Source organism: Podarcis cretensis (genome assembly GCF_951804945.1).
Source record: "Podarcis cretensis genome assembly, chromosome: 12".
Classification (NCBI taxonomy): domain Eukaryota; kingdom Metazoa; phylum Chordata; class Lepidosauria; order Squamata; family Lacertidae; genus Podarcis; species Podarcis cretensis.
In genome coordinates this window covers 14,476,948-14,493,380 of record NC_137181.1, presented here as the reverse complement: position 1 = coordinate 14,493,380, position 16,433 = coordinate 14,476,948, and the positions used below count along the sequence as shown (strand labels likewise).

General features: G+C 39.8%; 1 protein-coding gene and 1 long non-coding RNA gene across 7 annotated transcripts in view; one reads left to right on the top strand and one right to left on the bottom strand.

Annotated features, from left to right (window-relative positions):
* Positions 1-16,433, bottom strand: part of LOC307199355 — a 255,630-nt gene that overhangs the window by 168,723 nt on the left and 70,474 nt on the right. The window lies entirely within an intron of this gene.
* NCAPG2 (non-SMC condensin II complex subunit G2) overlaps positions 1-16,433 on the top strand; it is a 41,319-nt gene that overhangs the window by 22,750 nt on the left and 2,136 nt on the right. For all 6 annotated transcript variants that reach the window (XM_079996417.1, XM_079996412.1, XM_079996413.1 and 3 more), the window contains exons 19-26: positions 1,702-1,875; positions 2,803-2,916; positions 3,020-3,163; positions 4,192-4,291; positions 6,390-6,574; positions 8,238-8,384; positions 12,127-12,230; positions 15,861-15,958. In XM_079996417.1, coding sequence (XP_079852543.1) covers positions 1,702-1,875; positions 2,803-2,916; positions 3,020-3,163; positions 4,192-4,291; positions 6,390-6,574; positions 8,238-8,384; positions 12,127-12,230; positions 15,861-15,958 — 1,066 coding nt within the window. The remainder of the gene's footprint in view (positions 1-1,701; positions 1,876-2,802; positions 2,917-3,019; positions 3,164-4,191; positions 4,292-6,389; positions 6,575-8,237; positions 8,385-12,126; positions 12,231-15,860; positions 15,959-16,433) is intronic.

The window sequence follows — 16,433 nt, the reverse complement described above, 5'->3', positions numbered from 1 at the left end:
CGTCTCTGAACCTGGGAACGGGCTGCAAAAAGGGGAAAAAGGAGGAAAAAGTCCATTGACGGTGAACAGTACATATTTGACAGCTAGCTATAAGAGAAAGATACTGTTTCCATTGTCCGCTTCTGTGTTTTAAAAGAAGAAAAAGTAACTGAAAATTTATACTATTTTTCACCTTTGGAACTGTGTTGGAAAGGACTGAGTTGTTGAAACTGTTACAAGAGCAGAGCGGAGGCATCCAGCTGTAAGATAAGGACTGTGAGAAACCAGAGTTTGACCTTGAACATCCCAAGAATGTCAGTTAGGGAAGATTTAGTGTCTGCATTTTATAAGACAAACTATTTGCTGGAAAAGCTTCATAAACAGATAGATGCTATGGCTACTAAAATTGCCATCTTGGGATCAAAAGTGGGAATTAACACAGAAGTTGTCAAGGATCCGGCACAGGAATCTATCATGACTGAACAAATCGTTGAAAAGGAGAAGGAGAAAGTTGCTGTGGTCAAACCTAAAGTAATACAAGGGGGAGCCTTAACCTTACAGATGCAAATTGAGGATTACAAATTGAGGCCCTTTATGATTGAAACTAGAAAAAGCCAGATTTTGAAGATTGGAGCCTGGCCTGGTCTGGAAAAGGAAAGTTGGAGAGATTCCCCAATGCAGGGATCAAATGACTTTTGGGCTATGGATTTGGGTCAGGAGGAGATTGGAGCTTTTGGGGCCTTTGGTTTTGGAGGAATTTGGAAACAAGATTTGGAATGCTTTATGGATCCTAGCTTTAACTATGGAAACCTGGCTGTCCTGTTAAGAAGGAATAAAGGCATTGTTGGGATGGAGCTCCCCCGAGATCTGCTTTTTAGCACTAAAGATTATGAACAAAATCGGCAGAAGGGACGTGAAGAAGAGTTAAGAGCCTCGGATATAAGATCTCCAGGTTGATGGACTGTTTGGAGTTGACAGAAGGGACGGCAGAGGCCGAGACCAAGGAGAGGAGATGGTGGAAGAAGTTTGGGAATTTAAAGTTTATATTTGGAAATTTTGTAAAAATTTAATGAGGGAGAGAAAAATCGTGGAATGAAATTTCTATGACCCTAGTGGAAATGTCTTAAGAGTTTAAGTTCAAATAGATATATTAATTTTAAGGAGAAATAAGATTAAAAAAGAAAGAGCAAAAACGGATTGTTAATTGGTGAAAGAAGAGAATGTAAAATTATAGTGTAATAAGATAGATTATAAGGATAAAATAAAGAGGGAAAGGATTTGCTGAAATATTTAACTGAATTAGAATACAAAAAAGGGAGGTGGGAGGAGGTCAAGGAAACAAGCAAATGAAAGATATATTATGTGAAGGTTTGATGTGTTTTTTGCTTTTGCTTTTTATTTTTTCTTGATTTTTTTTCTTTTTTTGTTATTTGTATGGTATTCTTTTTTTCTAATGTGATACACTGTTTTGTTTTTTGTTTAAATTGGTGTTTTTCTGTTTTTTTCTGTTTTATCTGTAACCTTTAAAACCTTAATAAATATCATTTAAAAAAAAGAAAAAAGAAAAAAGAAAATAATAAAAATTATACTTTAAAAAAAGTTGGGCTTTGAATGCATTGCCTTATGCACCTTTTGTAGATGGATCATTGCTTTAGGTAACATTTTAAAATGACTTCTTCCTACTGTTAAAATATAAAGGAGCCCTTTTCTCTTTGTATTTAGAGTAATGGCACTTCTGAACGGCGAGTACGTATCCAGGAGACACATGAGTCGAAACCAGAATTGGCGCTTGATTATATGGAGTATTTGCTGACTCATTACATGAATCGGGAATGTCTCCTGTCACTCCCCAAAGAGAAGCTGGACCATCTTTTGAAAGCTCTTGAAGCTGCAAAGGTTAGATTTCACTCTCCCACAGTATTGTATGGCAATCTGAATTAATGCCCGCAAGTAACATATAAGGTTTTCTGCTGTTATCTGCCTTGTGGATATCTTTCTCTGCTCCATAATCATCCAGTAAACCTTTTAAGCAACTTATTCCAACAAAATGTAGCCTTCATATGTTGCCTAAGAGTTCATCTTTTATTGTGGGTCAAATTGATGTAAAAATCTTCATCTTTGTTCAGAATGCATACATAGTGTTATCAGACTATGTCAGTTCAGATTAACGTTGCTTGATAATAATGGTCAAAGATTTCCAAAAGATAAATGATATATGATAATTATACTTCGGTTCTTCTATATTTGCTCCAACCTGGAACTTTGCATTTGCAAGGAGCAGCAGGATTGTGCAGATTACTTAATACAGGAACTACCATGAGAAAGACCTTAACTACAGTGATGTGTCTGTATTTCCTCACAAGCACAAGCCTTTTTGTCTCTTATTGTGCAGCTCTGTAATAAAATGGAGCAGTTTGAACAGGATGATGCAATGCATGCTAATATATGCTTGCTGGAGCGACACTTAAACTAGGTTAAAGTGGGCAATGTGGCAATATGCCAGATGGGCAATACTGGCCATTTACTTCAGGTGTATGGATTAACATTTTATTTGAGGGTGAGCATCCAGCGCATCATCAGAATTGGGTAGCTAGGTTGCCTAGTGTAATTTTCTCAATGGAATGAACAATTAGCCTCTTTTGTATTGGTTTGTGGTTCATGTTGTCAGTTCTGGAGATCATTCTAGCTTCACACTATTTTGCTTATGTGTGTAATGGCCAGGAATGTAACCTCCGCATAAGATGTGAATTACCTGTACTTGTAAATATCCTCCACTCCTCAAAATCTCTTGTTTTCTTCCTAAGTATGATTTTTACATTTCAGGATGTTCTAGGCTCTTCTAGTAGAGGATCTGATGCAAGGCCTCCCTTTTACCCTGCAACTGCACTGAGAGCCTTCAGTCTGTATTGCAGATTCAATATACATCTTCAATATAAGGTACTGTCATGTCAAGAGTTGCTCTGCATTTGAACAGCAATAGCTCTCAAAATCTGAATATATTATATCACATATTTGTGTGCTTCTGTTTTCATCTTAACAGTTTGCCTCTGAAGGGCAGGAGTACCTGTCAGCTTTGGAGAAAGCAGGAGCTTGGATAGAAAGTAGCATTCTGCCTGCTTTTGAAATAGATGAACAGGAAGGCAACACAGAGCAGCCCAGTGAAACCTCTCAGCTGGTGGTTCAGGTAAAATGTATGTGCATGTTGTGGGGTTTTTCTCATGTATTTTGAATTAGTGCAGTACCTCACACTGGCTCAATTCAGACCTCACACCAGAGAAACACAGATGCAATCCATAATTTAGTCCTGCTTGTGCTCACCTATGGTTTGATCACCTATGATTTGTTTCCTTTTACTTTATTATATTTTTATCTCACTCTTCCAAGATACTCACAGTTGCTTCACTTACTCTTCTCTTCCTTAGCTCTGTGCTCTTGTTTATGTGGCACAACAGCCTTAAGAGGTAGACTAACTGCCATGCCTATGGTTTGTCAATTTGTACAGAAACTTGTTCAAACCATGGCCTTAGACTCTGCTTTGCTGACTGGCTTTCAGACCATGAGATGTAAGATCAGATGCCATGATAAATCATAGCTAAGCTTCCTTAACTGTGGTTTGATGTCTGATATCGATTGCAGGATCATTTTGTCGTTCATTTTTGGTTTTTACAAGGGTGAGTTCCTCAAGAGTTGTGCTAGTAACAGCCAGTGGAACAAAGGACTGTACAGTAGATGCTAAATCCTTCAAAGCACTCTTCTGCTATTTACTTAGGAAATGTGTGATAAAACATGAGTCTGGCTTCTTAAAAAACATGTAATTTTAATATTAGCTAATGGGATGAATAAATAAACTCCCCATGTCTATAAAATAACTGCCCTCCAGTTATTCTGCTTGAAGAGTAGCACTGTAAAGTTTGTTTATTCACCTATAAAAGTTGATCCAATAGCAAGAGCCTATTAACTCTTTTTTTGGATTAAAACGGTCAAAAATGAGCTGACATTAGGGAATACTGGATTTTTTTTAAAAAAAGACAAAAATGTTTAAACAGAAATTTTAAAAATTAAACTTTGTATTTCCTAGCTTGGTAACAACTTGTCATCCATTTCCTAATCTCAAGCATGCTTTAATCTCAACAGAAGCTTAATAATTGCATCTAAATATTAAGTACTGGTCATGCACAAAAATTTTAATATATTTCAACTTTTCATATGTAGAATTACCTGACAGTTTGCAAAGATGTTATAGCTGTTGGCCTTGGTGATTCAGAATTTCAAGCACACCTTTTGAACTTGATCATTGTCATCATACACACAGGTATGTTTCTGGCTAATTAATGCTGCCTTTTATTTTGTGTGGTTAAGATACATTGTTTGGCCCATTAGAATATGACAAGGACAACCTTTAGAACATGACAAGGAAGCCACATTTCCAAAATTAAAATTTATGAAACTCTGTACTTTAAACGTTGTGTATACCCCCCCCCCCAATATTCAAGGTTGACATACAAAGTAGATCCCAGAGAAGAGAAAATTAGCAACACTGGAAAAAACATATATTGTGTAATAAAATACATATTTATAAGGGTTGTATCCGATGCCATCTGTGGACAAGTAGAACTTTACCTTCCTCTCTTCTTCCACGCAACCCTCACAATCTTCTTTGGTTCCAGTTAATCTTCTTTGGGGTGCTGCAAGAGGAAGGAGAGAAGTCCAATTCATATAGTGGGGCTTCACATCATGAAGTTTTTCTTGTACAATACTGGATTCTGTCCAAATGGTATAAATTGTAGTAAGCTAATGACAATGTTGGTACAAGTAGGTTTCTGTACGCAGTAATAACAAATAAGTTATATAATGACTGTGCAATCCAGCTGTTGATACTAAAATGAATTTTATAAATGCTGTTAGTTCTAGAAAGTACTAGTTCCAGAGGTGGGCCTGAACTGCATATTGTGCAAGCAATTAGATAGCAGTGACGTGTCTCTGATGCAGAGAACAAAGCAAATCCAGCACGGATACTAAAATCACAGTTCAATGATTGCCCTACAGGATATACCTAGTAAGATGTTGATCTTTTAACTACTTCACCAAAATACCTGCTTTTCTGAGTGCATTAATTGGATCGTAAAGCCATAGAGCCAAAACAGTTCCTTTCCTGTATTAGAAATGGGGATCCTTTTTCAGTCTGAAAACCGCATTGCCTTCTGGACAGCCTTCCATGGACCACGGGTCAGTGGTAGGCAGAGCAACAAATGTCAGTTTTACCTTTGGTACAGTAGGCTAGTTTCTGCACCCACTCACATGCCCCTCTCTAAGTGAGAGCTTTTATCTGAGTTCATGGACACATTTCAGTTGGGCAGAAATGCTTGGCCAGGCCACTGAGGGCATATGGCCTAGGGAGACAGATTCTGAGTGCCAGAGAGTGAGGCTTGGAGAGCCACAGTCATTCTCCAACCCTGAGGCTCCTCACTTCTGTCCTTTATTATTATGATGTCCACAGTGTCTATGCAGCAGTCTCCACTCTGTTGATGCACATAATTAGCAGCTTCACTATATGCTCTTCTGAATATATCATTAAGTTGACACTTGGGCAGCCCTTTGTTTCAGGCTAAGAAAGCCTATTCTTGAGTAGACTTTGGCTGCCTTTGTTTCTGGATGAATAGGCATTCTGTGTGCACATGTGCAAGAAACCAGGTAGGATACATGGCATTCATGGCATGGGTGGAAAGAGACATGATGGGGATATAGGTCAAATTCTGTTTTGCTACCTTGCAGAAAAAGAGTGTGCATAGGGTGCTGTAACTTCATATAGGAGCTAAACTGGTAGGGAATGCCTGTAACATTGATGTAGTTTAGTAGTTAGAGTTTCTGAGTAGGACCTAGGAAGCCAAGGTTCAAATACCCATTCAGCCATAGAATCGTAGAACTGAAGAGTTGGAAGGGATCCTGAGGGCCTTCTAGTCCAACCCCCTGCAATGCAGAAATTCTGCCCACAGCTGTCCCTGGATGGGCTCAAACCACCAACCTTCTGGTTAACAGCCAGATACACTGACTCATTGTGCCACAGGCTCCCTGGATACCATGAAGCTTTCTGGGTGACCTTGGGCAAGTCACTGCCTCTCAGCCTAACATAGTATCTCACAGGGTTGTTGTAGGGATTAAATGGGAGAAGGCCAGAACCATGTACCCCACCTTGAGTGCCTTGGAGAAAAAGGTGTGAGATATACATGCAATAAATTAATTAAATCAATAAATATTGAAAGATCATAGGACCAATAACCTCCAGGAATTAATTGGCTGATAGATAAATAGATAGATAGATCTAGACAGACAGACAGACAGATGATAGTTATATGGGGTGGCATAGCTTAAAATCTGAATTCCGATAGTTAATTCGGTTTTTCTTTGCTTAGACAGAGGCTATGTCTGCATTCCAATGATACTTGGTATCCTGAGAGAGATGGTTGAAGCTTCTTTAGTCCATAATACTGATAGCAGTGACTGGGAAGAGCTTCTTGACAATGTTCAGAAGATGTTCCAGAAGATTCTAGAATGTATGGCACTGAGACTCAGAAGACAGCGTGAAGAAGGAATCCAGGTATTTGTTGCATATGAAGTTGGCCAGCTTGTTTCTTGCCAAATGAATGACTTATTCTATCTACAATTATTGGGGAGTGAAACCTTTAAGGTGATGTGAACACTTTTCCGTTTGACAATCACAGCTGTATTGGCCAGGCATGGCTGTTGCTCACGAAAGAGTATAGATACCATAACTTGGGAGAATAGCCTCCAAAGAAATATGGGGTATTGATTTTTCCCTATAGCAAGGAAATGTGTGTCCCTTTGATGCCTACTTTTATTCTTAAACCAACTTTTTAAGAAAGGCAATAAAAGGCAAGAGGTCATTGCAAATAAAAAGAAACGCAGAGAAACCAGTTAAAAGGAAGAAGTAACAGTATACATTTTATATATACCAACAATCTGCCCAGACAAGCAAAATTGCTGCTTGATGAAGGGACAAAGTGGTCATTAGTTTTCATAGCAGGCTTTTCAATAGCTTTCATAGACGTTGGTGCCATGATTTCTCCCCTGTGTCTCTGATGAAGGGCTTGCCTGAAATTCAATGCTGGTACAAGTGTGAAAGGATGATGGACTAGCTTAAGTAGTGTCTTCAAGCTTTGCATGCCACTATTCCGAAGCTGTTTCCTTGCCAGAAATGTGTTACCTCCACTTTCACTGCTACTTGACTCCTATATTTCTATTTCACAGTGAGGTTGTTTAATCCCTTTGTCAGCATTAATTCGTAGTTTCAGTTTCATAAGGATTCATGACCCTGTTTCTTCTTGAGCCTTTTAACACTCTTTATATTGGAAAAATAATTCTGCACAGACTATTGGAACTGGGCTGTTGATCATGATTTGGGTTGTTTCTAAGCAGCAAAGAATTAGAGCACGTTAATCAATTTTACTATTCTAAGATTTGTGTCATAGTACCAACAAGGGAAAGTGCATGTACTTCCTTCCATCCTCCACTTTCTGAGACGATCTAGTGATGCTACACTGCTTGCATGGGCTGGCTGGAACTGGGTGCGAGACTTGTTCCCTCTTCCACATGAAAGTAGGCAGTTCGCCTTCAATGCTCTTTGTAGACTGCTGTTACTGGGTACATTTTTTTAAGCTGCTGCGACTTTCATGAAGATTTTCTCTGCTCCGAGTTGTGCAGCTATGCCCAAATGATTAAACTCCTGAAAACAGAGACTCATAATTCTTGTTCTCTCTGAAAGTGTTATCCTTGAGAAATCTAAATCTGTTTATTCAAAGGGCTGTTTATGACTACTAAGGCTTAGGCCCAGGACCGCATTCTGCCATGCAAACCCGATAGCGTTCTGACACATTCAGGGGAGGCCCTTCTCTTGATCCTGCCACCCTCACAGGGATGTTTGGTAGAGTGCTCTCAGACTCTGGAACTCCCATCCTAGAGAAGCTAGACTGACCCTCTTGTTCTGCTGGCAAGTTTCAAGATTTCCAAGTTCCAAGACTGTTTTATTCCAACAGGCTTTTAAATAGTGATGTGCTTTTTTTACTACCTGCATTTTAATTACGTTTTAACTACTGTATTACCTTCTGTATGTTTTTAGTCTTCTGTATTTTATTTGTATTTTAATTTGTGTACACTGTCTTTTGTGTTCCAGTCTGGGCAATATGCGGATATAAATAAACATAATGATAATATCATATAAAACTATTTTTTATTTGTTCTAGTTCATTCATTCTGTTCAGGAGCCTCTTCGAGAATTTGTACATGTGGTTCAGTGTTGTGCTTTGACTTGTCCAGCTGTTCACCATGGAGTCCTTTCTTCTCTGCTCGCTGCAACAGTAGTCGAGACAGGCTACACCTTGCAACACAAGGTACAAAGCTTTGATTTGCTTTCTTTATGAAAATGCTCTGTAAGCATGAAGGGAAAGGGAGGTATCAAGTGATCATGCACAGGTTTATTAGTGAATTGGTGCTGAGATATATTTTTTGTACTAACTTGTATACTCAGTGTATTTTATAAAAAGAATGTCACCATAAATCCAAGATCTTATTCTTGTGAATATAAATTGCTTGCTGTTGCACTTTTTATTATAGCTATAAAACTGTGGTTCATTTTTATTGTCTAATAACCTTACCATAAATTTATTATTGTTGGAGAAACTGACTTGTCTTCAGTTTTTGGAAGAGTTTAGATATAACAACAAAAATCCAGTGCCAGTTAACAAACTACCTTTCATTTATCTTGAATAATGCTACTTTTTTTTTTTTACCCATCTTATATACAGTTGATGGTCTAGAGTGGTGACTAATCTGTGACCCTCCAGATGTTGTAGCTCACATCAGCCATTAGAGTCAGGAATTATGGGAGCTATAGTCCAAACTAATGTAGAGTGTACCACAGGGTTAGCTACTGCTACTATGAAGCATGCTAGGAGTATCTGTTTTCCATGGACTCTGCTTCCTAAGAGCCTTTAAAATATGTTCAAGCCCACATGTGTTCATTTCCACTCAGAAAAGCTGGATAGATTGTTTGGGGATGAGGGGGACTTCTAACAAGCATTCATTCTACCTGAACTGAAAATGTGAGTTCTGAGTGGCTCTGCCCACCTTGACCAATACCTAAAACAAGAAGTATAAAGGTGGCAGCGGCAGTGATGGGAAGAAAAGGAGAGAGTGGTGTGGAATACTTTCCAGACTTGCAGCCGCTGTCTGCTGTAAGTGGGGAACCACCACTGGTCTACATGTCAAAGATTTTGGCCTCAAGGTTATTAGAAATGCTTCATGTCTCACTATCATTCTTATGGGAATTGAAATTCAGCCTGAAGGTTCTCATGGCAGTAATCCGTCACGCTAAATTACAGTGAGCAAAATGTAGAACTGTAGCACCCTGCTTGTGGTTAACGCTTAGCTGGAATGAAATATTCAACGCAGCAATAGAGAAATTAAAATAATAATTTATTTGTCAGACAAATAAATGATAGGCACAGTGGTATATGGTTACCAAAGCTCTGCCTGCTCCAGCCCTGATGGCCAGCACTTATATTTCCTCAGCCCAGCCCCTTGCTCCTCCTTTGGCTGCCTCTGTCCAATCAGCCTGGTTGAAATTCCTATTGGCTGTTTGCTAGAACCAATCATAAAAGATACACCCATTTCCTATTACCTTTTATGGGAGACAAAGAGCTATATTTCCTTCTATCCATAAATGGCAGACAAGTAGCCATATATCTTACATTTGCCTCGACAAGGCACCTTAATTACCAGATCACCTTTTGCCCTTGTTGCCCCTGCATTCCAAAACAAATGGCTAAAACAGATGGCTTGTGGTATTAAGTTCTATCTAAACAGAGATCTTACTATTTACCAACTCTTAATTAGTGTTTTTGCAGCTTGATTGTATTCTGTAATATGTAGGGTCAGTGTAACCTTTGCTCCCAGCCTATATTTCCCTTTTACAACCTTGAGAAATCTGTCTCCTGCTACTACTATAAATCAGGGGGGCCCTTGTCCAGGAGGATAAACAACTGCCAAAGTCCTTAGCCAGCTGGTTTTCTGCCTGGCATGAAACATTTGCAAATCTTTAAGCTCATTTTAAAATACAGGCCTTGATCAGATGCCTCAGAACGTTCTGCAAAACTGAAAGGCTAAAGGAATACTTGGTCCCTATTATTACTTTGATGCTGTCAGTGACCTTTTGTAAGGTGAGACATGGGGACCAGTATCTTTCCTCCTGGTTCTTTGCTAACAACCATGAAAGAAGCATTTTAAACTGTTTCTTCTGATTAGCTTTTGCCGTCTGTTGCTCTGTGCTTCCCTCTCAGAAGAAAGAAATGAGACATAGGCTGCACCAGAAATCTTAAAGCTATCACAGTTAGCTTCTTGGATGAGCACAGCTGCTGAATTTCTATCTTTGTTCTTAGAATAATGTTTTACTGGGGGGGTTTTTTGTTTGCATTTGTTTTTATTATACAGACTTAGGCTTTCTGTGTTGTGTTTTTGTATTCCACTAAGATATTTTTTTAGCAGCTCAAAATTATCTGAAATAAATGTCTTGCCAGACATATATTGGGGAGCGGGGAGGAGGAATGGTTATCCACCTTGTTCTCTTCTGTGCAAGAAATCCTGACAATTACCATTCCTTTTGTTTGGTGTGGACCCCAATCAGGGAGCCCAGCCAGGGTATATACCAAGCCTCAACTCTTCTGTGACATGTTTACTGGTATTAGATCCAGTTTCTCAAGGACCTATGAATAACCAAGGCTTTGGGGGAATATTCTGAGGGGTGTTTGGGCAGTTTTCAAGCATACAAAGGACACTACCTAAGCAAATTCTTGGGACACCAGTAGAGTGAAGGCTAATTCTAGAAACATCACATCTAGTCCAGCTGTCTGTTCAGAGCTGCACAATTTGTTTTCATTTCATTTTCATAGAAATAATAAATTATTATTATTACTAGTAGCAGTAGTAGTAGTAGTATTTTCATGGTTGAGCTCAGAGTGGCTAATGAATTGTATGGCTTCCAAGTTGTTTCCTATCTAAGACAGCTTACAGGCCAGATCTGAGCTTCATACGAGCTGTCGTGTGATTTCATACCGTTCTCCAGGCCCTAGCCTAAAGTCCTCAAGAAAAGGCAGCTTCATTGTTCTTAAGTTGCAGATCTGTGAGGACACGAGCCAAATAATAATAATGTAGCTGCGTTGATGATGAGTGCTAGAAAAGCTCTAAAACAACTACACACTCCTATGCATACTTTTTCCCTCACTTAATCATTCAAATGTGGAATTCACTCAACTGAACGGCAAAAGCATGCTTGGAAGAGTCACACTTTAGTAAGGGCTGTGTCAAGGACACAGAACTGAAGGACTTGGTAATGGTATTTTGAATGAGATTTTCAAGTGATAGCTGCCAGTTCAGACCTCAAGCTGGTCAGTGGACACACACCCCTCATTCCTACCCAATGAGAAAGCACCATGCCATCTGTTCCCCGTTAGTTATGACCCCTAAATTTACTATTAAGCCACTGTCAACCTTCACACTGCTCTGAATGCCAGCAGGTGCAACAGACCTTTCAGAGCTGTTACAGCTTAGTGTGCATTCCCCTATCAAAGCCACAACAATTGCTAATGTATTGTTTGAGATAATGTCATGTAGCAAGTGCTGCTTTTGTCAAGGGGATGGCAGTTTCCAAAGCCATTTCTCATGACCTCTCATTCACTCATAAAATGGATTGGCTTCCTAATCCTTAGAAAAACTGCACTTTTGTTATTAGGTGGTATTCTGCATGCACGTGTTCCACTGTATATTTTTTTTTATTTAAATAAGATCTCCAGTACACATTCTAGGACTACTCATGGCAAGGGGCTGAGCTAGAATTGGCTGGCTCTATGCTTTGTCTCAATAATGGTATCAAGTAACGAGACAATAGGAGCTGTATGCTCCTTCCGCCTGTCAGCTTTCCTTTTTTAAAATCCTAATTGTAGACGTCTAGTAATTCTTTTTCTGGCTGTTCCGGTTCTGGTTAAATATTACATAAACTTAAAGTTTCAAAATTCTTTGCATGCTGTATATTCACTTCCAGTTTGCCTGAATAGTCTCTTTGGGTTTCTTCTGCTTTAGGCGTCCACTCCAGAAGAGCTGACTCCACCTAAGTCTTTTTCAGACCTCCCGCCACTTTCAAGTATTTTGATGGCAATAGTGAACAAGTCAGCAAATGTGGTCAGGTAAGTTCTTTCTATCCCCACCCTCCCAGATGTATGCGGCAAAGCAGATAGCCCCATTTCTTCTTGCATCACTGCTTGTACTCCTGCCCACATTGCGGAGGAGCAAGTGTACCTTCCTTCCCTGTACCATGCAGTTGAACCCTTGAGTGTGATGTGGGCTGCTGATGGCAGTGCTTTACATGAGCATGCGAAAGAGAGAGCTGATGGGGTAAGTATGAACTGGAGCCAAGCTTTAATTCCTTGTAGATACAAAGACAGTTAATATCCACTGGCAGATCTCCATGTCTTATCAGCCAACTTTTATGCTAGGCTTTTTGTTTGTTTCTTCCTTTATTTTACAAATTGGTAAGAGCTCCTTCCTATGGACATGGGTGGCGCTGTGGGTTAAACCACAGAGCCTAGGGCTTGACGATTGGAAGGTCAGCGATTCAAATCCCCGTGACGGGGTGAGCTCCCGTTGCTTGGTCCCTGCTCCTGCCAACTGAGCAGTTCGAAAGCACGTCAAAGTGCAAGTAGATAAATAGGTACCGCTCCGACGGGAAGGTAAACGGCGTTTCCATGCGCTGCTCTGGTTTGCCAGAAGTGGCTTAGTCATGCTGGCCACATGACCCGGAAGCTGTACGCTGGCTCCCTCGGCCAATAAAGCGAGATGAGCGCCGCAACCCCAGAGTCGGTCACGACTGGACCTAATGGTCAGGGGTCCCTTTACCTTTAAGAGCTCCTTCAGACCTACACTTTATAATGGCAGCCTGAATGCATTTAGTTATACTTTCTTTTTTACTGGAACCTTAATTTAGCACTAGTATGTTGAAGACTAGTTTTACCACTCCTCAAACATAATACAAACAGAGCTATTTTAGGCCTGCAATGTTGATCCACCCTACATTAAAAAAAAAAAAAATCCAGGAAAATGGGTTCTACTTTAAATATACATATTTGGCCATCACTACTCGGGATACATGCAGTTGCCCTTATCAAAATGCACTGTAGATTACCACTATGGGGCCCCCAACCCCAGGCAATTGGGCTGTGTCCCTTGGCTTAGTTTGACAGCTGTATCAGAGAGAGGAAAGAAGACCTCACCTCCTTAGAACTCTCCTCCCCCACATGGTGGTCTCTGCCTTGGTGACAAGCTGTTCTCCAGTCAATGCCTTTATGTTGAAGCAAGCTACTGTTATTCCCCCACCCCCACCCCATCCCGGGCTTTAAGCTATCTAGTTGAAGCCTATTCTACTATGCATTTCCTAGAACAAAATGGATGAACAAAGACTCTTCCAATTTGCTTCAGTTTCTCAAGTATATGTATTGGAGCAGAATGACAGTCAGTTTTAAAACCACTCACTGAAGAAATTTGCAAAAATTAAGGTTCTCCCTCTAAAATGACATGCCATAGTCTGTTATATTTGATTTAACCTAGAAATCTATTTACTAAGAACCTGTTTAACTATTCATGTACTTACTTCTATTCATATACTGTACTTATTTCTGCATTTGACAACATTAATCTAAAAAACACAGTTTTAGAGCTCATATTGAACTGTTCAGTTTCCAGGGATCAGGAACTTGTTGCATTTGAAACTACCATTTTTGCCACATATAGTCCTTGAATCTAAAATCTATCTTTCTTGTAATCATTGCTGCTGAAACCATACTTTGTCATCAGTTTAGCTTGGTGTTGAAATGCACTTCCTTTCTCATGAGAACTATTTCCTAGTAAGAAAAGTGTGAGCGTGTATTGGGTGGCAGTGGTGCGTTACTCCTAGAAGACTGAATATTTTGCCATTTTCACTTTCAAATGCAACATGAGAAGCTGAATATGATTGTACTCAGTTTTCCTCACTCAGGGTGTAGTTCACAGGCAGTTTTATATATGTTGTTGCATGGTGAGTTCCTTGAGGAAGCAATTCATAAACAAAATAAATAATGGTAGTGGGAAAGATATTTAATTAAATATTGCTGGTGCATAGCCGAGGGATAAATGTGTGGACGGACTCTGTGGATGGCAAATGGTAGACTTTGGTATGTGGAAGGATCCATGCTTTGTAGCATGAATTGTAAATCGCTTTGAGAGGTGAGCAATTGAATTTGAAAAAACAAAAAAATTCCTTCCAGTAGCACCTTAAAGACCAACTAAGTCAGTTCTTGGTATGAGCTTTCGTGTGCATGCACACTTCTTCAGATACCATATCTGAAGTATCTGAAGAAGTGTGCATGCACACGAAAGCTCATACCAAGAACTGACTTAGTTGGTCTTTAAGGTGCTACTGGAAGGAATTTTTTTTGTTTTGACTATGGCAGACCAACACGGCTACCTATCTGCAATTGAATTTGGTTATTGGTCAGTGGATGAGCTGCGAAGAGTGAAGGAAACATCATTATTGGTTAATTGTAAGATAACTGAGCTGCCATTGTAAAGAGGGTGAATGTAATTCTTTGATACATGAAGCAATGTATTTCTAGCAAAGGTGATACAGTCGTACCTCGGAAGTCGAATGGAATCCATTCTGGAAGTCCGTTTGACTTCCAAAATGTTCAGAACCCAAGGCATGGCTTCCAGTTGGCTGCAGGAAGCTCCTGCAACCAATTGGAAGCCGCGGAAGCTCCATCGGATGTTCAGGTTCCAAAGAACATTCAAAACCGGAACACTCGCTTCCAGGTTTGTGGCATTTGGGAGCCAAAACATTTAACTTGCAATGCGTTTGGGATCCAAGGTACGACTGCATTTTGCAAACAGGGCAGAGCATTTACTGTAGTACAGGTTATTGGTCTATTTAGAAAAAGACCCTCTGTGAGGACCACATGGTATACCAATATATTGGAATAACCAAAAGAAGATATTTAGCTGAAGGGAGATTGTGGGCACAATAATTTTTGGCAGTAAATTGGATGTGATCAAGTTGGGTTAGAGATTGTTGTGGAAGGAAAGGTTGCTGTTGGGCAAAAGACACGAGTTGCTGAATTATACAAAGGATGTTGTCATCTTTACTTATGTTTCCATCACAATGGGTTACATCTAGAAGGATTCTCCCTCTAACTATATAAATATGACTATTTAGTTCTACTAGGTTGGTGACTTTATGTTTCTAAATGTTTGTGCATCTTAAGAAAATTATCAGGAATTATACATTTGGTAGCAGTGGGATAGCTCAGTTGGTAGAGCATGAGACTCTTAATCTCAGAGTCGAGAGTTCAAGCTCCACATTGGGCAAAGATCCCTGCACTGCAGGGGGTTGGACTAGTTGACCCTCATAGCCCCTTCCAACTCAAGAATTCTATTATTGTAATGCTAAGAATGGAGATGTGGTGTTTTGTCCTATTTGCCCACCTCCTCACCCAGATACACTAGAATGGAGGGAGTTAACTAGGAAAGGGATTAGGGCTATGGTCTGCCTAGAGAGGCTGAAGTGGAAAGTTTGAGGTAGGACGGAGGGAAAAAAGCTGGGCTGAAGGTGGAGAAAGGAAGTAGCTGTTCTGAGGTTCCTTGGGAGGGCGAAGTGACAGCAATGGATTTGCTAACGGTGCCTTGAAGTTATTAAGAGTTTTGCACAGGATCTTAAACCCAAGAACTCTGAAAGCTGTTGTTTTTTTCTCTTTACTTGTATATTTAATGCATATTCCGTTCATTCTTAGATCTTTTCTAAAGGAGTTAACAGAGTCCATTGAGTCTGAAGAAATTGAAGGGATTGTCAGCATTGCAGCAACTGTGTACATTGTTGCTTTAATTAAAGGTGAGTAAAAACAAGACTTTGAAATCATTGAAAGTTGCACCAGTTTAATTCCGATTTCTGGACTCCCGAATTGCTTTTGACAACCCCTCATCAAAGACTTTAGAATAAGCTTGCTAGTTAAAGCTTGCTAGTAAAAGATCAAGAAGCAGGCGTTGGAAGTAAACTGGTTCTCCTAAGAGAGGGAGATAAGTATGACTATCCTAAGGATCTGTATAGGGACCAAGGCCACTTAACTTGTTAAAAATGATTTGAAGTTGGGTGAGCAGGAAAGTAACCAAGTTTGCAGATGATGTCAAATTATCCGAGATGTTGGAAACACAAGCAGACTGTGAAATGCTGCAAGGGAATCTCTGCAAGCTAGCTTGAATAGGTGTTAAAATGGAGAATGAGGTTTAACAACTGTAAATGCTGAGTGATTCATATTGGGGTAAAAATCCTAACTGTGACTAACCAGAAGAGAGAGTTTGAGGTCATA